Consider the following 24,441-nt stretch of genomic DNA (forward strand, 5'->3'; position numbering starts at 1 on the left):
TCGACGATTTCAGTGAACATGCGTCTATCATCAAAGTTTCATCGCCGATCATCTTCATCATCATCTCTGCGAGTGCAGACGCGAAGTCGGATGTTGGACGGCACGTTCTCTCACAATTGCCAATATACTCAATTAAGTAGATTGTGTATATTTGTATATAAATCTACCACGAAACATTCTACTTTATGGTTATACCGGGAGATCTACGAAAAATGTTCCTGGCCCATGGCTACACCAATGCGTCGGAACTGGTATAAGTCATTAACATCTCAAATTTAGGGGTCAGACTAATCAAGTTTTTGGTTGGTCTCGTAAGTTCACAGTAAATTACCTCAGTAATTTATTATTTGATTATTACTAATTTCGAGAATTATCTAGCGGGCCACTCATAATCTTCTCGCGACCACATTTGGCCCGCGGGCCACGGTTGGCCGCCCTGCACTAGCCGGTCGATGCGTGGCATACGTTTGCACACAGCGCATCGGAAGTCATGCATGGGCGCAACAAGTCGGTTTCGTTTCTTCGACTTGATAGTCACTAGAAATGAAATTCCTTGCTCGCACTCCCACATAGAAGGGAAAATTAACAGAGAGTGAGAAGCTAGCGTCGAATACGAGGAGGTTATGCCACCAAAAAAAACTCAAATCAACCCCTACCTGAACTAATCACTCCCTTCGGTAGAAAAAAAAACAAAATCTACTCGCGTACCACCTGGAACACCTTCGCGTACCACTAGTGGTACGCGTACCACAGGTTGGGAACCACTGCTATAAATCAATGATTAAATTAGCAACATATGTGGTGTCGTGGTTTTCGACCATGCATCTCTTATTGCCCTCATCAAATATACAGTTCGGGGAACAATAGGCTATTTCATCGATATGTTGGCATTACACTCTACTACAGGGGTTCTCAACCTGGGAGGCGCGGGAGGCTCTCAGGGGGCGCGAAAAATTGACCAAGTCAGTATAGGGGGGGGGGGCGCGAGAAATCGACAAAGTCAGTATAAATTGTACGGGTCTGAACATGTGTTTCACATCCATTATGAGAAGACGATTAATGAAGATGAAATTTATTCCATATTCAAGAAAGTTTGCAAAATACAAACTCTAGCAACCGCGCTCAACGAAGTATAGTCTGATTTCAACTTCATTTGAGCAAATTTTTGAAATTCTTCGAAGATGTAGAGCAATTCCCACGTGTAAGTCATTCATTGCTTCATAGCTTTGACAGTAGCCTAAAGCTTGTCGCGCCGGGCAGCTCTTGTTAGTAGCTTGCGAACTGCACTGCCTAAGACAGACTTAGATGCAACATAGGTTGCCCGATTTCGCCCTCAGTTAGGCTATAAATCAACACAATTTAATTAATTTCCAAAACTGATCAAATTAAGACTGGCAGGACAGAACGACGCCTTGCTCTCTGTACTCACTACCAGCATCAGGATTAGTCTCAGGGTGACCTACCTTGAGATTAATTAATGGATGTCTTGTTCAATGTTTATTTGTTATTTTCAAACAAGTTTGGAGAAATTTGTCAGCAATGTAAAAGACTCAACAACTGGAATGCAGATTCAAAATTGGCGTAAGATAGACCTTATGTATACTATTAGATAAGGGGTGGGCAGCCTGCGACCGTAGAAGGGAATTGGAGCGGCCGTCGACGCCTCATTCAATTAGTATGTGTTTGCGGCCGTAGACATGCAAATTGCAATTACGAATTCACTCCCGCATTATCGAGAGATTTTAATTAATCTTGAAATTTTCTTCGCCCTCCGCGCAATTCAACAAGACTTCATTTTTCGATTTTAATGCAGTAGCGCCCTTCTTAATCTGAGCCGGAATGGGAATTGGCAAGAAATAACAATTCGTTCGCGGCCCTGAAAAATTTTCGCGCCCCGCGCGACAATATGCACCTCCCGGCAACTATTCATAACATTGCCACTCGCGATTTCGGTGCGTACAATAGGCAATTGTGAAAAGTAGAATTCCGGAGTTCACCGGGAATGGATATGGACAGTTTACCATAGGTATTTTGCGTCCAGATCGTTCATTGCGGCTATGCCCCGGAATGCGGCCATGATTATCAAAAACGTTGCCCACCTCTGTATTAGATGATGTGCTCTTTTTGACATGACGATAAATGCAAGGGGGGTCAGGGGGGCGCGACTTTTTTGACCAGTTCCAAGGGGGGCGCGTGTCAAAAAAGGTTGAGAACCACTGCTCTACTAAGAGCGAATATAATAAAGTTAGCTGATCCCGAAGAATGCTAATCACGTGATTGAAAACTGCTAATCGGGACGCATTTTAGGCGGATAATAAAAGTTTACACTCTAGTAGTGTTACCTGTTGCATCATAATGCGAAAACGCTTTGTCAGTACTCAGTTGTCGATTTTTTGAATGAAATAGCAGCCTGCTGATAAAGATACTGCCTCTGTAATAGGTGGAATTATCATAATCGCTAAATGAATGTCGTGTCCAATTAGTACCGTACAGATTATTATAGAACATTGATATGGCTCTGCAATGGTAGGTAGCCTACATAATTCGTTGATTGGTTATTGAAGCCTTTACCTAGCAGACAATCGGCATGGTCAGAACTATTTGCGCGTTGGAATAGCACGCAGTGAACGCAGTTTTTATAGATTATCAGTTATCTATAGTTTGTTGCGGTTTGCCAAATCATGAGTCTATAACCAACTCTATGCGCTGCGATCAACCGGTTCCCTCAATCCTGGGTTGTTAAATCCTGATAAAGGCAATAATCGACTTTATTGCTAATTCAACGTGACTTGATCCAAATTGATGTAAATTAGTACTGTTACTCCAAACAACAACGCCACTGCCCCGCATCTCTTCTCCCCTCGACTCACAACACTCATCAGAACATCGCCCAGTCAGCCAAATACGACCAAAGCACACGATGAACGACAAGACGTCAGCGCCTATATCGTATAAAGTTAAAAATAGCTGTTATCGCACTGCAAGAGTATTGCGTTAAGCGTAGCGGTTTTATGGTTTCCGCTTCATTGATGCGTATCGGACTGTCAACGTTTTTGCGGACGCCGATCAAAATATTGTTGCGATCAAAACATAGTTGACTGACTGTCTGACACTATGTCTGAGGTGTGATCGGCCTGTGTTGTCATTCGGACATAGTGGCTGGGGTGTGTTCGGACTGTTTTAACACTAGGACATCGTGTCTAGGGTGTGTTCGACCTGTGCTCTCATTCGAATATGGTGTCTGAAGTGTGCACGGTCTCTGTCGCCATGCAGACATGGTGTCTGGGGTGTGTTGATACTCGGACATCGTGTCTGGGGCGTGTTCGGACATCATGTCTGAGGTGTGTTCGGCCTGTGCCGCCATTAGGACATGGTGTCTGAGGTATGTTCGGACTGTGTTGGCACTAGGACATAGTGTCTGTGGCGTGTTCGGAGCGGACATCGTGTCTGAGGTGTACTCGGCCCGTGTTGTCATTCGTAGAAGGTGTCTGGGGTGTGTTTGGATTGTGTTTCATTCGGAGTCCGTATTCGGCCTGTTATGCTATTCGGATATGTGTCTGGGGTGTGTTCTGACTGTGTTGACACTCGGACATCGTGTCTGGGATGTGTTCGGACTGGGTTACCGCTGGAAAATCGCGCCTTGGAACGCGAACTTCGTACAGCGACTGACCTTGTAGTGAATGTAGCGACTGACCTTATTTTAAACATGAGACGGGTCTTCTTCCAAACAAAACTGACCTTATTTCAAACAATTCGAACCAAACCTCCTCAATATACCAACATATCTGTTGTCGTGATTGCCGACCATCTCATATTGTCTTCGTCAAGTATATACAATGCAGTAAGCAATATTTCAAAGATAGGTTGGCACTATACTCCACTACAATTGATGTATATTAGTACTGATACTTCAAACAACAACCCTACTGCCAACGCATCTCTTCTTCCTGTGATTCACAATACTCAGCATAATATCGCCCATAGCCAGCCAAATATGACTGAAGCACCCGACGAACGACCAGCCGTCAGCGCCTATAGCAGAGGTCTCAAACTCAACTATGTGCTCGCGGGCCAATTTCCTAGTTTTTGATGACGCCACGAGCGGGATATTCAATGTAAAATTTCCAAGTAGGCCTAATTTGACGGAACCTTGCAGACATGCATCTTACAAACATCGTGGAAATGTAATTTACTATCGTATTATTCACGCTTGGCACGGAAAAAATCACATATTCACATATCTTTCGTGAGACGCGCACACAAATTGTCATTTCTTCACGGGCGCATTTTGCTCTATGGGTGCCCCGGGTGGCATTTGTATTGTAGGGCTCAGATTTGGAGGACAAAATTATTCCTCGTGCCAATCCAGCGTGGTCATGGACAATGAATACATATAGAAAGTTTCGGCCAATCTTTTTTTGGTAGCGTGAAGTTGCATGTTGACCGAAACTGCATATGTTTTGGTGTGTCGTGGTGCGGTAATGGCCGGCACCGAAATGCCTATTTCTATGAATTATGCATATTTTTTGTTGCGGGGGTAGAGGTATGCATCTCAAAATCAAGATAGTTGGCGACATAATTGCAAAGCGCGAAAAAAATTTTCAAGTTAATTAAATCTCTCGAAATTACTCGATAATTTATTTTGATTGAAGAAATAATTTTGTGTCCACTTCGAGCTCGCTCGAATAAGAAATATATCCATCAATTATTCACTCAAGACAGCAAATGTCGAGTATGTTCATAGGCCACATTACAACCACCGGACAGCGGTACTGTTATTGTTTCACTATAGTTAACATTAGGAGCTAAGTCGCTGGCATTGACATCATATTCCACAAAGGGAAAATGTGCATATAATGTGGCCAGAGGTTTGAGGAAAATGGATCAAAAAGTAATTCTTCACAGAAGCGAAAACACCAATGCGAAACAGTTATACCCGGGTTACATTGAGAAAAAAATAGTCCCAAATTACAATTCAAATATTTGATGTCACACTGCTGCATCCGTTTTGGATCAAAAGGTCCCTGGCCTCAATAGAATCGTGAATCGTGATTTAATCCTGATGAACTAAATTCCTACATCCGCGTTTACAGTTTTATTATTATTATTAATATTAATGACGAGTTAAGCGTGGCGCGTGACACCGTTTCCTGCCTTGTGCGCCACGGACAAAATATATCATCAAGGATCGAATTTTCATGATGCAGAACAGTGGTTCTCAACCGGGGGTCCGCGAAGCATTTTCAGGGGGTCCGCGACACCTTCAAATTTTACAAAATGTTTGATAGCCTAATTTGTATTTTTTCAATTAGGTAAATCACGAGACAGATTCGCTAAGAAATCATGATGACCAAGGTACAAATCCATAGATAAGAAATGTTCCACAAATGAATTCGATACATATGCATAATATATTGCATCATTGTTCAACGAAAATTAATGAAACGAATTGATAAACTGCATGATTATTCAATATAAATTGATGAAACGAATTCAACAGAGTCAGTAAAAATCAAATATATAGTCGCTTTCGAATCGTACGGGATCATAAAAATTATCTTTCGATTGTACACCATCGATCAAACATAAGTATATCTATTGCGTGGCATTTTGCTCACTGCCGTGCATTTCAACCAAGCAATGGGGAGGTGTCAATGTGCATTGTGCAGCATACTTCATTTCCACGCATGCAGTGGAATATGGCAGTGATGCCAAGAGATTCCTCATGAGCTTCCCAGTAAAGGGAATTTTGATTAACCGAATCCATTGTGCACGGATTTCAATTTTTGCCAAAATGCTGTTGGAGGGTATTGACTGATAACCTGCAGCTCATTTTGCGAATTTGCCAAAGCAGCCCATTTTCCGAAAAATCATCAAGTTCATCAAATAACATCACAGAGGGAAATTGCACAGCTAGGGGAATGATTGATTTTACTTTTCTTTGTGTTGATAAGGCTGTTAACGGATTCAATACACACAAGTGCCAAAGTATGCTGTCCTCGGCAAATGAAAATCTTGCCCGAATCTGCAGAGCGAGTTCAACAAGAAACGACAGAGCATCGGAGCGAAATCGCTCTTCATTTTTTCCGATATTTTCGCTCATATAAGTGCGGATTCACAGCGCACCCTGTTACGTAATAATTGCTTGTTACTGCACCGCCACATAAAATTGTTGAAAACAAACACAGCCAAAGACACCTAATCGCTTTATTAGCGATAAATTTAGCGTGTAATTTAGTAGTCTTATGTTAGAATATTCATTGTTCGCACAATTGCAGAAAAACACCAGATTAGCAAAATTGTGCGAAAAAAAACACTAAAACACTAGGACGACCGAAAAAACACTAGATCTAGTATTGAAACACTAGGAGTGGCACCACTGCTTAAAACGCCCCAATAAATTGTAATCTGTGATTAGTAATCAGAAAATTGAAGCATCATCGTTTACGACGTCGATTTCGACAACACGCTTGCGCTGAGAAACACCATCTTCTCTCTCGACCAGACGAGCGAATTCACGTTCTTCTTCTCTTAATCAAATTGTATTTGCGCCCATAATTCTTCAGTTAGTTCCGTGACAGTCTCTTTAATTGGAGGCTTGGAGCGCAGAGACACTTTCGCCGAACAGTAATAATATCTTAGTGCAATATTGTATGTGTTTATGTATCTTTTTGATTAAAACTTATGCCCGCGTCGGAACAAATTGTGCTCTTTGCCATTGCCGAATCTGGGTATTTAGGTATGACTAGAGCACCCTGTAATTGTAATTAATGCGGGTTTGCGGCATGTCTGCAATTTCTTTATCAGCGCAATCACTACTATGTATTTCGCGCCGCGTACTGATCAGCAAACTAGCGATCCTTATTAGATGTGCAAATTCGACCTCATCGTTAGAAACGTAGATTTCAACGTGCGCTCTGAGAAACACCATCTCATATCGCTATTTGACGACCAAATATGCATTCACCTTCTACAAACTAATGTGCATTATTTGCATCGATGATTACCGCAAACCGCGTTTAAAATATTTTGTGAACCATTGCCTTGATAAATATTCTCGGAGCGCAAACTTGAACAGTGTTTTATTGTGTGTGCCTGCTGCTAGTTGGAATTTATTCCAGTGCTAATAATATTAATCCAATTATGCCTAGCGAATGTTAATCGGGAAATGCAGCAATGCAGTCGAAATCGATGTTTTAATCAGCAACCAATTGTTGCGATGCTAGCTACTCAATACCAAGTAAAAACCTATTGTGTTGGCGGTAAGGGATATATACCGATTGGCCGTGCGCGTTTGTATTCATAATTCTTGTCTGTCTTTCGTGTTCCACAATTCTCGCGCCGTGTTACTGCTCAGTCCAGCGACGAATGCCGAGCGTGCGGCAATCAAAGACCTAATTTCGCAATCATATCAGCGGGAGATCGCGTCGCGTTACATTGTGCAATGCGATATTCGTTCGCAAGCGAATCTCGCTAATTGGTCGCGGCGCCCCGTAGCACTGATAATACGACTTGTTGAATTGCAACTGAATATTAGCGTCAGAATGGTGTCATTTCAACAGGATGGACTTTTGCGTTTCAAAAGGAGGGGGTTTCGCCTGCCGCCACCCCATGCAAAAATAAAAGTCGGCGCCTATGTCTTCGTGCATCGTGGCGTGGTGATGGCCGACGCCGAAATGCCTATTTTTATTTTCTATGATTATGCGTATTCTTCCGTGGGGGAGTATAGTCAAAACATGATGTGTAATTTATGTTCATTCACCGAAATAATTTAGGGCACCCATCGAGCTCACCGGTTGGGTGTTTGGGTTGCAGCAGTTTTGGTCCTGGTAAGAGGTCAAAGTACAGTCGCTCTTTTCGGGATTTTGGTATTGGAAATATTTCGCGCTTTAATCGCGCTCGAGAACCATTTGATTATAATAAACCATATAAAAATTGTGTGTGGTATATTCAGGGTCAAATCAAGGTTGGTATACCAACAATCGGGCACGGCCTCATACCCTGTGGTTCGAACCATTCCGAATTCACATCTGCGATTGGCAATACGGGGAAGTTAATGGTATTTGACTTTGTCTTAGTGCGATGTGTAACTACAAGTAAGGCAACTGAGAATGGGGTGCATATATCTGCTCACATTGAATTTAGTACTGTACACACAGTTATTTATTTTAACATGAATGTATTACAAACAAAGCAATTCATATTAGATATAAAAACGTTCATGTGAGGTTGTGAACCACAACACTAGAGTATCATCCTTTATGATACGATAAAGAAATATTCTGACAATTTAATTTTGTAGCTCTCAAATACAAGTATAATTAGTTATTCATTTCGTGCGCTAAGCTTCGAAACTCGTTTATGTATAAAGGGGCTCTAAAAGTACGCGCGATGCGTTTTGCATGAATTATAACAACCCACTTAATTTATGAAAACATATGTAGCAAACATCGTCGCGCAGCGAGACCAAAAATTTCGCGATTTGACACATTCTACGGAACGTTAATTTGCTCTGAATACTCATGAAGGATATGTCTTACTACCACATCATCTACTACGAAGCCATTTTTCTTCAGCGACACTTTGAGCCCAGCACCCCCCATATCGCCCCCTGAGTGTTACCATCCCCTTCAAAATCGCTAGCGTTGCTGGAGGCAAGGTTAAGAACCACTGCTTTAAATGAATGCTATTTTCATTTATTTTTGATCGCAGTTTTTGCGAGGGTAGTAGCCCCCATATTAGAACCAATACACGTGACACTAAATCGCGCGCAGCGCGAAGAAAATTTTCATGTAGCATAAATCTACCCAAAAATAATATTGTTTGTGTTGATTTACGAAAAAAATATGAGCATACTTCAAGCCTTCAAACTTCCGTACATCCAGGCATATTTTAGATTTAGAGATTCCTCCCGGACGCAGTTTCAACAGTGAAATTCCGGACATGTCCGGGAAATTCCGGACGTATGGCTAGCAGCATTTTCAAGTAATCGTAATCGCAATCGATAACATTCGAAAAAATTCCAAAGTAATCGTAATCGTAATCGACTACTTCGCATATCTAATCGATTTCTTAGTGAAAGAACGATTACTTTTTATTTTTACAAGGACTATGACATAACTGAACATTCGTGAACATTGAACAAGGAAGAGATATTATACCAGGTTCGATATAGCACACATGCTTGATTTCCAAATGCTATTGCTCATTATTACGTCAGAAGTAGCCTATTAGCTTTGCTCGTCATTGCGTAAGAAATATCCACAGTAAATAGATATCCGATGTACGTAGCCTACATTAGTGTGATTGTAAGAGCACCCGCCGTGCTGTATATCAGGTTATCAACATGTTCCACACGCCACTCCCTCGCAGCAGGATAATTAATTTCCATTCTGCTTAGTTTAAAATAGTAACTTATGTATTGATGTTTGGCTATGCTTAGTTAAACGCAGTTTGACCGTTGCTTCTTGGCCAGCAGTAGACCTGTGTACTGCGTACGTACACCGGACAAAGATTTGAAATTTTGCACTCGCCAAATAAAACATTACGGTTTCCACAAGGAAGCAGTGAAAATCAACAGCTAATGATTTATATCATAACCGAGCCGTCTTTGCCGTTTCTCGTAACGGCAGCTTGCAGTACATTATCTGCATGAAGTTGAAGGCATAATTTTATGTTCGCTTCATCGGGCCCGGCTTCATCGGGCCTCGACTTGAAACGGGCGTCAATCGTTATTTCACAATTCTTTAGTCAACATTGGGACCTGCCGCCATGGCCATGGGCTTCTATACCATGTTAGCGTGGGTTGTGGCTAGAATCTGGACCTAAACTAGAGTTACCATACGTCCTCTTTTAAGAGGATTTGTCCTCTTTTTTGACTTTTTTGAAAGTGTCCTCGCTTTTTTGGGATTTTGTCCTATTTTTTGAAAATTGAGGTCATATTTAGAGCAAAATGCTAGTTATATGCCGTAAATTAGCACAGCAGCGACGCTCAAACGGTATTTTGAGCTCTGAACGAAAAGATGACCTTTTTTTTAGTCAACCAATCACAAAGTGGGAAAAGTTCACCGAATTTTGAGAATTCTTCTCCGGTTTTGCATATCTCAACTTTCTGAAAAAGTGTCCTCTTTTTAGATTTCCAAAATATGGTAAGCCTACCTAAACAGCAATTCGTCCCAGATTCCAAACTTTGGTCTTTGGCCCCATAGGGTAGTATTTTCAAGTTGAAGTCTGAATTTCGTCAATATTATTAGTAATTGCATTATATTACTATTAATTTTTATTCCTCTCTCAGTCCCGATGGTCAGATTTACCTGTAGAGCTGGGAGCACGTAATTCATAATTATAACATCCGATATCTTGTTATAATTACTTTAGTTTATGTTGTTAATTCGTGACCTCTGGTCTGTTATATAATCAAAAGATATTGAAGTGGCGCAAGAACTTTGGTGATACGCAGACACAAATTGTCATGTCTTTAAAACTCTGTGGGTTCCCGAGTGGCATTTGCATTATGAGCTCAGATTGGAAGGACCGTACTATTAGTCACGTCCACCCAGCGTGGCTATTGACAATGGACACATACCCTAAGTTTCGACCAGGGTCTTTCTTTAGTAGCACACTTCGTGAAGTCGCATGTTGGTCGAAACTGCGTATATCTTTTGGTGTGTCGTGGCACGATATTGACTGCCACCTAAATGCCTATTACTATAAATTAGGGTTTCATTTAAAACAAAAATCAATTTAAAACAGACATGTTTAAAACAAGGCTCTTGTTTAAAAATTTATTTTTAACCACGACGTCACGAATATAAAATTGTGACGTCCAAGTGGATTGATATTGACCATTGAAAATATAGGGTAAATATAGCTCATTAGACGAAATATCTGGACTATAACTGTTGAACAGACTATTTTGAGGGTCCCATCCCATATCGATGTACGTCGACCAAATCGGGTGGTAATTGTCCGTAGGTTCATACAAAATGTTTTTTTGGAAAGTGTTTACACAATGATGGCATAATGTAATAACTTTAAAAACACAATTTAGTTTTTTTAAAGCCTTTGTTCTTAAAACACCGTTTAAAACATGTTTTAAACAAAGTGTTTTAAACAACCATTTGTTTTAAATGCATCCCTAGTATAAATTATGATATGCCTTTTTTTAGGGGGAGACGTATGCATTTCAAAATCAAGCTATCCAGAGAGAATTTTCAAGTTATTTAAATCTCTCGAAAAGACTGTATAATTTACGTTGATTTACGAAATACTTTAGAGTCCCCTTCGATCTCCCTCCCTACCCTGTTGGGAAATTTGGGGGGCGGCGGTTATGGACCTGGCAAGAATGCAAATCGTTGGGTGCGATAAATCGACCTCTATAAAAATGGGCAATCGGTACACCATGACGTAACAAGCCAATGACGCATCTTTTTTCAAAGGAAGTTTGTTATCTCATTAGACCTTTTCAGCGCAATCCACATATTGTCTTCCGATATAACTTCTAAGATGCAAAATAAATGTAATCGTGAGTAATCGTGATTACTTTTCCAATGTAATCGTAATCGTAATCGACTACTTCCTGATTTAGCTGTAATCGTAATCGTAATCGTAATCGCGTCATTCAGAAGTAATCGTAATCGCAATCGATTACATTCATGAAGTAATCACCCCATGTCTGATGGCTAGTTGGCAACCCACATATACCCTAGGCCACTACAGTATAATCATATGGATGCCATCATGAACATCTTTATTTACGATCAAACCCCTAAAATGTCACTCTCTAGCATCATATACTCGCATAAAACAACTGCATACTTCGCGTTCTGAGTTGATTTCGATTTTTGAAAGTTCACCGGTCCGTCGAATATTTTTTGAAATTTTACCGGTCCGCGAGGTGAAAAAGGTTGAGAACCACTGCCGTAGATGACGACCCGAGCGCTCAAATTTAACAAAGTTGCCCAGCCCTAATCCGCAATCATATTCATATTAGAGAGAGAGAAAGAGAGAGAGAGAAAGAGAGAGAGAGAGAGAGAGAGAGAAAGAGAGAGAGAGAGAGAGAAAAAAATTATTCATCATCGCAAAATAACAAAACAGGCAACAAAATAGCATAAACTTCAGAAACACGGGGAGTTGGGACACATACAAAAATGGTTGCAGTGTCAATTTCAAAGCAAATGAGATGTGTACGATGCACACTTGTATAGTTCACAATAGAAGGCCAATACGCATTATGATTGCAAGATGAAGCTGGAAGATAAAAATATATCATTCCACTGTGGTTAAGAGTGTCGCACAGGGTAAATGAGGTAGAAAGCAGATCCATTTTTACTAGCCATCCGCGCATTCTGTGTCATCCAATTCATACGTTGGAACTACTTCTAAGAAAATCATGGCGGCCAGCAAAATGGCCTTCACTTTCACATCCAAATCGACAGGGAACGTAACGCCGCAATGAGTGTCGTACTGCCGCGTCATCGCGCCAATCTCTTTCTTTCCGTCAGCAGTGAAGACGTTGAAAGGAACGTCTAGGTTGTAGTCACAACAGCTGCACACCAAGCATTGACCTTCGATGAGAAGCAGGGTTTCGTTGTTTGCGTTTTGCACTGCATAACGCGGCTTCCACGAAGATTTGCGCTCGACAATCCTACCGATCGAAACACCCACTGGTGATTGGACATCTATCACATTGGCGCAGGTATCACCGTTGATACACCAGCAATAACCGACACAGCATTTGAACTTACGTTCCGCCCGAATCATCTCTTCGTATCTATTATCGACTATGTGTATCGCAGAGCCTCGCTCGTCACCACCGCAAAATCGGTGGCAGGTTCCCGGCTCTTCAGACACATAGTAGCACTGTTGGCCCATGCTGTTTTTCACAACAAAATTATTGTTTGTTCTCCGCCTGGTGAACAAATCGAGTCCTTCTAATTTTAGTTGTTCCAAAGGCGCTATATACTCCAGACCGAGCGGAGACCCTACCAGCGCCGGTGGTCTCTCCATCCATAGATTGCCGCCAGCCGGTGATGCGGTCATCGGAATTTTATCATCCATAGCAAATAGACGAAGGCAACTTAATTGCTATTGACCTGTCGTGGGTAATCACATTTAGCAATGTAAGATGTTCACATATCATTATACGTTCAGCGATAACAAAGATACATGAACACATGTGTACTTGAGACACCGCAAGTAGTGTAGTCGATCGGTCGTGACCACACCCCCTTTTGCATGGGGTAGTATAGGCGGGGTCGCATGCTAACGCGAAAACCGGGGGTGGCATGCTAACGTTTTCGTCTTATGGCGGGGTGGCATGCTAACGTTTTCGTCTTACGGCGGGGGTGGCATGTCGCCTGGAAACCCGGGGTGGCATATCGCGCTTTTAGACCCCCCTCTCGGTCGCACATCGCCATTGGTTCTTATGGGCGGGGTCGCATGTCGCACTTTTAGATATAGGCATCTCTCGCACATCGCATGGAAAACTCGTGGTGGCATGTCGCACTTTTAGATATAGGCATCTCTCGCACATCGCACGGAAACTCGTGTTGGCATATCGTACTTTCGGGTGTAGGCATCTCTCGCACATCGTACTTTCGCATGTCGTACTTTCGCGTATAGGTTGTGTTGGTGATTCGCTATGTGTTCTTATGGTTGCGTCGGCATATCGTACTTTCGGGTGTAGGCATCTCTCGCACATCGTACTTTCGCTTGCCGTACTTTCGCGTATAGATTGTGTTGGTGATTCGCCATGTGTTCTTATGGGTGCGGTCGTGATTCGTACTTTCAGGCATCTCTCGCGCGGTGTTGAATAGTCACCAACAATAACCGAACAAACGGAAACGTGGCTTGTTGTGAGGATTAAGCAGTGCGTGCGACAGACGGCGATTCGAATATCAACAATAGTCGCGTTCGCAAACTAACACTTCAAAAAGATGTGAAATATTTGTAAAATCCTACGATCGCTCACAAGATACCACTTCCGGCATATCAATCTATCACTCAATACACAACCGAAGTTGAATTGTAATTGAATGCGTAAATTTACCACCTCGACATCAAAATTCGAAAACAACAACTTGATGCTTTATGTTCTCACTCTAATTTCATGATAAGTGTAATAAGTGCCGAATAACATATACACCACCGGCGAGACTTGAATACCAACAAATTGTCACTTATTTCTATTCTAACCGTAATCCTTTGTGAAGTTAACGCTTATTCAAAAAGGTGTGAAATAGTTTGCAAAACCCCGCGATCACTGACAAGATAATGTCTCGGACATAACTATCTTTCACGACTTGGTGTCATAACCATACCGATCGCTCACGCGGTGAAATTTTAGTAATCAGTTTGTCACAGAACTTGATTTCGCTGGTAAGATTTAACAAGTAACGAATAACAGACCACCAATGCCGGTAACTTGAATAGCGACAACTTGTCACTTATTTCCGCTCTAACCCTAATCCTCTGTGAAGTGAACGCTTATTCAAAAGGGTGTGATATAATTTTAAAATCCGACGACCACTCACCGGATAATGCTTCAGACATAGCAATCCCTCATACCCGCTCACAAGGTAATATTTCGGTAATTAGTTTGTCCCAGAACGGTCGCAGACGGTGATTCGAAAACCAACAATTTGTCACTTGCCCGCGATCGCTATATGTTTCACGCCTCTCGAATAGTGGCTGACTTTAGTTGCGTGATAAGATCCATGAAAATATTCAATCAATGTGTTAGTTTGTCAACTTGAAATGTAACCCACTACACAAATCAAGTTGAATCGTATTTGAATGTATTGATTCGATCCAACTCAAATCCTATTAACGCGATCTGTTGAATCGAACGTAACCTGAATATTACTGACGCCGACATTCACCCGCATCGGATCATTCACACATTCCACGCCGCTGTTTTAACACTTATAGAATCAATACCAACTATCTCTAACCCGATAATATTCAAGCATTTTGGTAATTTGCCAACTTTAAATCCATTCGCGGGATGTACTAAAGGTAAATCCAAATAATCCAGAATGAAATATTTGGACTTTGACATTGCGCGAATTGAAATAGGTTTGACAAACATGACTACCAACTTTCACCCAGTCACATCTCAAGATTATACTTTGAAACAATCCTTGAAACTGACAACTCTATTCATGACTCCGTTTCCGTTTGTAAAATAGTGTTTCAGAAATACTATCGCGATATTTTAATGTGTTACTACACACAATAGAATCAGTCAATGAAATACCACCTGTTGTAAATATTTCTAACTTGACAACCACTTGTGCATACCGTGATCAAGTTGCGACGCGATGAGTTAAATCGGGATATTTCAATCTATTTGTCGAAACCTTGAACAAACTATCAGGTTATTTTTTGTTGTAATCGAGTGAACGGAAATAGTATTATGCCTCAACATTTTAACATCTTCCCATACACAAAAGAGTAAAATACAAAAAAACCTTGTCAAGTCAATCCGTTTGTAACTTACCCAACCAAAGCAAAAAGTATCCTTATGAAAAGTAGACAAGACTACGCGAGTAATCACCGCAATCCAAAATCCATAGCAAGTTCGGCTGTAGTCATATACCGCCAAATCATCTTTTTATTTGTTCAACTGTAAAAGTCGTTACTATTCTGTAAGATAAAGTAATTACTACTCGGTATATTTTATAAACCAAAGTAAATACTACTCGGTGTGCGGTTTGAGATTACCATATTACATTTTAGTATACGAGATTTGAATATCTGACCAATGTAGTTGAGAATTCATTTCTTACAATCGAACGCAGGCGTTATCTTGAAAATTTTCACGATGTAAACATATGAATTGACACATTGATTCGACATATGTAATAGTTGATCATGACTTGATTATTAAATTATTTGTGTTAATTAGACCCCGCGTTGTGGTAAATGTTATGACAACAACAAACTTTTCAGTACCAACGTTATTAACATATTAAGCTGTAAAACTATGTGTGTCTGAAATGTTCTTGATAGGAAAATTACTCCACCTTGGTAAAAATCACTCTGCGTATCGCGGATATCAGAAAATATTTCCAGTAACCAAGACTAAAGATGAAACGACAATATCGGTATTATTACATTCAACAATCAGTACAATTATTAAAATCTATCGTTGTGATAAACAGCACTAAAGATGTAATAATTCCAGTATTCATACATTGAACATCCGATACAAAAATGCTTTATTATCCCGATTCCCAACGGGTAATTGAAACGACTAAGTGTAGAATCAGTATATCACAATATCGATACTATTGAATCCAACGATTTATTGTCGGAATTTATGACAGAGAATTGAAACATATGCACTTTACAGAGTATGAAAATATCAGTTTAAGTATCGAGTACCGTTCGAAGCTAGCGATCAATTCTTAATCATTTCAGTAACTCCCCATTGTGCGTGCTAAATGTAAAATATCGCGAGGTTATACACTCTAAGACTTTGATTATTGTAAAAGTAAATTGTGATATGTTTGTTAGATGCATCCAATTCAACTAGAAGTGTCTAGTGCCCAACACTCGTAATATCAAAAAAGTACTTGCTACACTGTTATTTGCTAAACGTGTTTTGCATTGTTGTTCATTTCTAGTATTGATTGAAATTGTTCTTGAACCCTCAAATAATAATTCCCGACATGAAACCAAGCCGCTGAAAGTCGTTACCATCACGAAGATACAATATGTACGATGTTTGTCAAATGTGTCCTACCTGGCCAACAGAAAACAATTTTCACTAGCTTGGTAATGAAACCGAAGTCTCCATTCGATATTTTGTTTGTGTCAAATACTTTACAATGAACACATTTGCGTGGTTGAGCTTTACATCATCAAGCTGTTATTTGTAAATCAAGATTTCGGCAAACTTGTAAATGTGTCGTTTAACTAACCGACATTTAGTGGTTGGGGAACACACTAAAAGATACACATCCATCTCCATAATACTGCATTGATCTTAATTTCCATCATCGTGATAATCGAAGTACTTTTGTTTTGAATTCATAACAATCGGCTTTTCTATGACATGATAAACTAGAAGATTTAGAACATTGGTTGCATATCACTAAAAATAATATACCACGCATATTATTACTGTTACTCCATTCATCGGTATTTTTTCCGTTGTCGATTTTCGAACGAGTAAAATTTATTACTTGAGTTGCTCTGCTTACTATATTTAAATGTAAACTCGCCCGTCTTTCAACAACAAACAATGTTAAAAAAGTATGCAATCAAACACAACAAGTTTTACGATACTAATTATTATCCCACATAACCCATTTCTTACCGAAGACATATGAAATATATTCATGTTACACGAAAATATTCGCTCATGCTACAAACCTGTACAATGATTGGTGGTGCTTTCAAACTGTTTCGATACCTCAAGAACTTTATTGTCTGAATGGTTGGTCACGTATCTTAATAATCAAGTAGTTCAACACAGAACTAGTATTAACAGAAACACCAGAGTTGCAAAAGTTTGTATGTGTACAGTATGCGAATACCATGTGTAAGTCCAGCACAATTGTGTTATCCATCCGGGTTTAGTTATCACAATTTACGACACCGAGGTCGCCTCATCTTTCGTAAGACAACAAACCAAGGTTTCAGGATATGTCCATGTCATAGCAATAAATCAGCTACTCCAACAACAGAGTACATATGTTTTCTAGTTACGGTGCTTACATCTTACACACAAATCAATCTACTTTGCTAACGAAAAGTGCTGAGTCATCACATGGTTGTCCTCACAACAATACAACTAAAACATACTATCATACAAAATGGACGTTATAGTTTGCACACCAATGGTACATCGTACAAGTAACAAGTCTCGAGAATCCAGTTATTCAAAAAACGTGAAAGTATTTCTACACCAAGTCGTTATGTTGACGAAGACGTATATTGTAATATCATGATCGATTTGTATTCGTTGGTCACAAACTGTCACTACTCTAAATAATTATTTTTCACTCAAAGCCTACTTGTCACCATTCGTTTCATCAAGCATGAGTTCAAGAAACCTGCTACGACATGAATTGTTATTTTTATGTTGTGTAAATAGGTAATAATTAGTTTTAGTAACACTACATCAACATCATCGAGTTGTGCGAATAGATTTACATGTGGTCTTGTGGTTTTAATCGAAGTATACAGCACGGTCTAATGTAGAGTCATCTCTATTGTACAGCAACTCGGTAATCGAAATGCATTAAAATTTAAACAACGATCTTGTTTCGTCGCACCAAAAATATGTTTACTATCGCGATACTCTACACAGGCCGTGTAAATCCTTTTCACACTCGTAATAGTATACCAACAGCTACCGGCGACAACGTTTAACAATACCAACGACACTAAACATACGATACCTACCCAAGTAAAATTACCATTTTCACATGGAGGTCGGTCGTTACCCGAGTAGAAATATCATTATCCTTTGGAGATTTGTCGTTTACCCAGTGTAACAAACCCCTTTTCCTTTGGTAATCTATTTTTTCTCTGGGTAACAATCCTTTTTCACTTGGAAATATATTTTTTCTCTGGTTAACAAACCTTTTCCACTTAGAAATATATTTTTTTCCTGGGTAACAAACCTTTTTCACTTGGAAAGATATTTTTTCCCCGGGTAACAAACCTTTTTCGCTTGGAAATATATTTTTCCCTGGGTTACAAACCTTTTTCACTTGGTGGTCCGTCGTTTACCTGAGTAAAAATATCATTTTCCTTTGGGGATCTGGCGTTTACCCAGTGTAACAATACATTTTCTCTTGGTCATCTAGCTTTTCCTAGAGTAACAAAACCATTTTCATTTTGAAATCTGACAAACACACCTGACAATTTGATATTTTTGTATATTGTTACAACGGATAGCGACAAAATATACACCAACAACAACTCCAATACATTTGTGTAATCGCATATTCACTTGTGCTGATGCAACCCATCAAAATCATCGGTTACCCACATGCAATGTGCTGTTGTACATCGACGTTCATGTTTTTTGGAAAATTGGACAATAGGCTTCGATAGTTCTGTGATGTCCGGGCTCGTGCTTTGGATTTTCCAGAGTCAAAATGTCTGAATAAAACACCTCCTTGACGATGGTTGGTATGTGGATAACGGTGTTCGGAAAGCGGTTGGATTTATGTCACCCATCGCGATAACAATTCCAGGTCGTGTTTTCCCCCGCATGTTTACTATATTGTGTCTTTATTGGTCATGTATGTCTCGACATTCAGTTTGAAATCGGAAACCCCGATAAAGTATGTAACCGGATCCGGATATCAACTCTGAATCGAACAATATTCAAAGTAAACATGTTACACCCTGTGTTTCCACGAAAAAATACCATCCAGACATACGTCGCGCTTGTTTGTCCACATCAGTATACGCGTAAATGGAGGTGTGTGACATTGCATGCAATGTGTTGGTATACAAACATCGATCCACAGACATTATCATAGCCGGTAGTTTTGATGTAGATCGAATGTCATCACACCCGATAACAATACCAATAAGCCACATTGCAATGACTCTGAGTCAATCTGAAGCATGACATACAGACACACAAACATGGAACCTTGACATGGTTGTTCGCACGACGGTGAAATTAAACTGTACAACATATACCAATTGGGCGTTCACAGTCAAATATGCGAACCATGCACAATCATATACCCAGATTTTTGTTGGATATGTACAAATCCGATAAATCGATACATTTCTTTCCCTTCGACGTCAATAATACAAAGGTCATTCCAATTCGTCGCTCGAATGTGAGGTTCGTCTGGTGTAAAATCCATGTCAAATAACACCAAAGTGTGCCTTCCGTGTTTTATTATTTCCACCGTCGCGTCTTGTCTGTGTCGTAACACTATGGTGCAGGGACTTGAAAAACGGTACTTTGTAAAACGGATTGACATGACCAACTGAATCGACGTCAATAGCCTTGTGACGACACCGTTTCAAAATGCTCCGATATGACGAGACCAACCCCGATCTCTTGTGGCGACGACCGTTTCGAAATGTCACCGGACGAGCTAGACCCTTACGAAAGTGTGTTTTATGATTGCGTGTGAAATCACGAGGTAGTGTTCTATTGTGGTGTACGATTGCAGTCTTCATTCCACAGAAACATACCTTATTGGATCACAGTATCAGTCCGAGATTTGCATAATCACTGTTCACGATATTTGTCTGGAGTCGTTATGTGGGAGTAGCGACATCCATGCATCGTGACTGAAAGACTGATCGCAATCATTTCGAGCACCACTTCGATAGTTCACCATGGTCAAACACTGCAGCAGAAAACTTCGGTGTGGACAACACATTGATCGATGTATCCAATTGGTCTGGGTGGTCTGTCCGGAGATAGGACCATGACTATCTTGCGATAACACCATCGAGTAAATCAGTGAACGATGTCGAAAGATCGATGTAATAGCGCGGACTCAGAGTCATTGCAATGTGGCTTATTGGTATTGTTATCGGGTGTGATGACATTCGATCTACATCAAAACTACCGGCTATGATAATGTCTGTGGATCGATGTTTGTATACCAACACATTGCATGCAATGTCACACACCTCCATTTACGCGTATACTGATGTGGACAAACAAGCGCGACGTATGTCTGGATGGTATTTTTTCGTGGAAACACAGGGTGTAACATGTTTACTTTGAATATTGTTCGATTCAGAGTTGATATCCGGATCCGGTTACATACTTTATCGGGGTTTCCGATTTCAAACTGAATGTCGAGACATACATGACCAATAAAGACACAATATAGTAAACATGCGGGGGAAAACACGACCTGGAATTGTTATCGCGATGGGTGACATAAATCCAACCGCTTTCCGAACACCGTTATCCACATACCAACCATCGTCAAGGAGGTGTTTTATTCAGACATTTTGACTCTGGAAAATCCAAAGCACGAGCCCGGACATCACAGAACTATCGAAGCCTATTGTCCAATTTTCCAAAAAACATAAACGTCGATGTACAACAGCACATTGCATGTGGGTAACCGATGATTTTGATGGGTTGCATCAGCACAAGTGAATATGCGATTACACAAATGTATTGGAGTTGTTGTTGGTGTATATTTTGTCGCTATCCGTTGTAACAATATACAAAAATATCAAATTGTCAGGTGTGTTTGTCAGATTTCAAAATGAAAATGGTTTTGTTACTCTAGGAAAAGCTAGATGACCAAGAGAAAATGTATTGTTACACTGGGTAAACGCCAGATCCCCAAAGGAAAATGATATTTTTACTCAGGTAAACGACGGACCACCAAGTGAAAAAGGTTTGTAACCCAGGGAAAAATATATTTCCAAGCGAAAAAGGTTTGTTACCCGGGGAAAAAATATCTTTCCAAGTGAAAAAGGTTTGTTACCCAGGGAAAAAATATATTTCCAAGTGGAAAAGGTTTGTTAACCAGAGAAAAAATATATTTCCAAGTGAAAAAGGATTGTTACCCAGAGAAAAAATAGATTACCAAAGGAAAAGGGGTTTGTTACACTGGGTAAACGACAAATCTCCAAAGGATAATGATATTTCTACTCGGGTAACGACCGACCTCCATGTGAAAATGGTAATTTTACTTGGGTAGGTATCGTATGTTTAGTGTCGTTGGTATTGTTAAACGTTGTCGCCGGTAGCTGTTGGTATACTATTACGAGTGTGAAAAGGATTTACACGGCCTGTGTAGAGTATCGCGATAGTAAACATATTTTTGGTGCGACGAAACAAGATCGTTGTTTAAATTTTAATGCATTTCGATTACCGAGTTGCTGTACAATAGAGATGACTCTACATTAGACCGTGCTGTATACTTCGATTAAAACCACAAGACCACATGTAAATCTATTCGCACAACTCGATGATGTTGATGTAGTGTTACTAAAACTAATTATTACCTATTTACACAACATAAAAATAACAATTCATGTCGTAGCAGGTTTCTTGAACTCATGCTTGATGAAACGAATGGTGACAAGTAGGCTTTGAGTGAAAAATAATTATTTAGAGTAGTGACAGTTTGTGACCAACGAATACAAATCGATCATGATATTACAATATACGTCTTCGTCAACATGACGACTTGGTGTAGAAATACTTTCACGTTTTTTGAATAACTGGATTCTCGAGACTTGTTACTTGTACGATGTACCATTGGTGTGCAAACTATAACGTCCATTTTGTATGATAGTATGTTTTAGTTGTATTGTTGTGAGGACAACCATGTGATGACTCAGCACTTTTCGTTAGCAAAGTAGATTGATTTGTGTGTAAGATGTAAGCACCGTAACTAGAAAACATATGTACTCTGTTGTTGGAGTAGCTGATTTATTGCTATGACATGGACATATCCTGAAACCTTGGTTTGTTGTCTTACGAAAGATGAGGCGACCTCGGTGTCGTAAATTGTGATAACTAAACCCGGATGGATAACACAATTGTGCTGGACTTACACATGGTATTCGCATACTGTACACATACAAACTTTTGCAACTCTGGTGTTTCTGTTAATACTAGTTCTGTGTTGAACTACTTGATTATTAAGATACGTGACCAACCATTCAGACAATAAAGTTCTTGAGGTATCGAAACAGTTTGAAAGCACCACCAATCATTGTACAGGTTTGTAGCATGAGCGAATATTTTCGTGTAACATGAATATATTTCATATGTCTTCGGTAAGAAATGGGTTATGTGGGATAATAATTAGTATCGTAAAACTTGTTGTGTTTGATTGCATACTTTTTTAACATTGTTTGTTGTTGAAAGACGGGCGAGTTTACATTTAAATATAGTAAGCAGAGCAACTCAAGTAATAAATTTTACTCGTTCGAAAATCGACAACGGAAAAAATACCGATGAATGGAGTAACAGTAATAATATGCGTGGTATATTATTTTTAGTGATATGCAACCAATGTTCTAAATCTTCTAGTTTATCATGTCATAGAAAAGCCGATTGTTATGAATTCAAAACAAAAGTACTTCGATTATCACGATGATGGAAATTAAGATCAATGCAGTATTATGGAGATGGATGTGTATCTTTTAGTGTGTTCCCCAACCACTAAATGTCGGTTAGTTAAACGACACATTTACAAGTTTGCCGAAATCTTGATTTACAAATAACAGCTTGATGATGTAAAGCTCAACCACGCAAATGTGTTCATTGTAAAGTATTTGACACAAACAAAATATCGAATGGAGACTTCGGTTTCATTACCAAGCTAGTGAAAATTGTTTTCTGTTGGCCAGGTAGGACACATTTGACAAACATCGTACATATTGTATCTTCGTGATGGTAACGACTTTCAGCGGCTTGGTTTCATGTCGGGAATTATTATTTGAGGGTTCAAGAACAATTTCAATCAATACTAGAAATGAACAACAATGCAAAACACGTTTAGCAAATAACAGTGTAGCAAGTACTTTTTTGATATTACGAGTGTTGGGCACTAGACACTTCTAGTTGAATTGGATGCATCTAACAAACATATCACAATTTACTTTTACAATAATCAAAGTCTTAGAGTGTATAACCTCGCGATATTTTACATTTAGCACGCACAATGGGGAGTTACTGAAATGATTAAGAATTGATCGCTAGCTTCGAACGGTACTCGATACTTAAACTGATATTTTCATACTCTGTAAAGTGCATATGTTTCAATTCTCTGTCATAAATTCCGACAATAAATCGTTGGATTCAATAGTATCGATATTGTGATATACTGATTCTACACTTAGTCGTTTCAATTACCCGTTGGGAATCGGGATAATAAAGCATTTTTGTATCGGATGTTCAATGTATGAATACTGGAATTATTACATCTTTAGTGCTGTTTATCACAACGATAGATTTTAATAATTGTACTGATTGTTGAATGTAATAATACCGATATTGTCGTTTCATCTTTAGTCTTGGTTACTGGAAATATTTTCTGATATCCGCGATACGCAGAGTGATTTTTACCAAGGTGGAGTAATTTTCCTATCAAGAACATTTCAGACACACATAGTTTTACAGCTTAATATGTTAATAACGTTGGTACTGAAAAGTTTGTTGTTGTCATAACATTTACCACAACGCGGGGTCTAATTAACACAAATAATTTAATAATCAAGTCATGATCAACTATTACATATGTCGAATCAATGTGTCAATTCATATGTTTACATCGTGAAAATTTTCAAGATAACGCCTGCGTTCGATTGTAAGAAATGAATTCTCAACTACATTGGTCAGATATTCAAATCTCGTATACTAAAATGTAATATGGTAATCTCAAACCGCACACCGAGTAGTATTTACTTTGGTTTATAAAATATACCGAGTAGTAATTACTTTATCTTACAGAATAGTAACGA

At 39.6% G+C, this 24,441-nt stretch overlaps 2 protein-coding genes across 3 annotated transcripts in view; both read right to left on the minus strand.

Moving 5' to 3' along the window:
• The window catches only part of LOC145447207 (magnesium transporter MRS2 homolog, mitochondrial-like), a 167,256-nt gene that overhangs the window by 54,921 nt on the left and 87,894 nt on the right, over positions 1 to 24,441 (minus strand). The window lies entirely within an intron of this gene.
• Positions 12,323 to 12,913, minus strand: LOC145447229 (phospholipid scramblase 1-like). The gene has a single exon (XM_080325648.1). It carries the CDS (start codon positions 12,871 to 12,873, stop codon positions 12,331 to 12,333), a length of 543 nt encoding a protein of 180 aa, XP_080181774.1. The 5' UTR covers positions 12,874 to 12,913; the 3' UTR covers positions 12,323 to 12,330.

Source organism: Botryllus schlosseri, chromosome 9 (assembly GCF_051294905.1).
Source record: "Botryllus schlosseri isolate E-star chromosome 9, Bs_hap1, whole genome shotgun sequence".
NCBI lineage: Eukaryota > Metazoa > Chordata > Ascidiacea > Stolidobranchia > Styelidae > Botryllus > Botryllus schlosseri.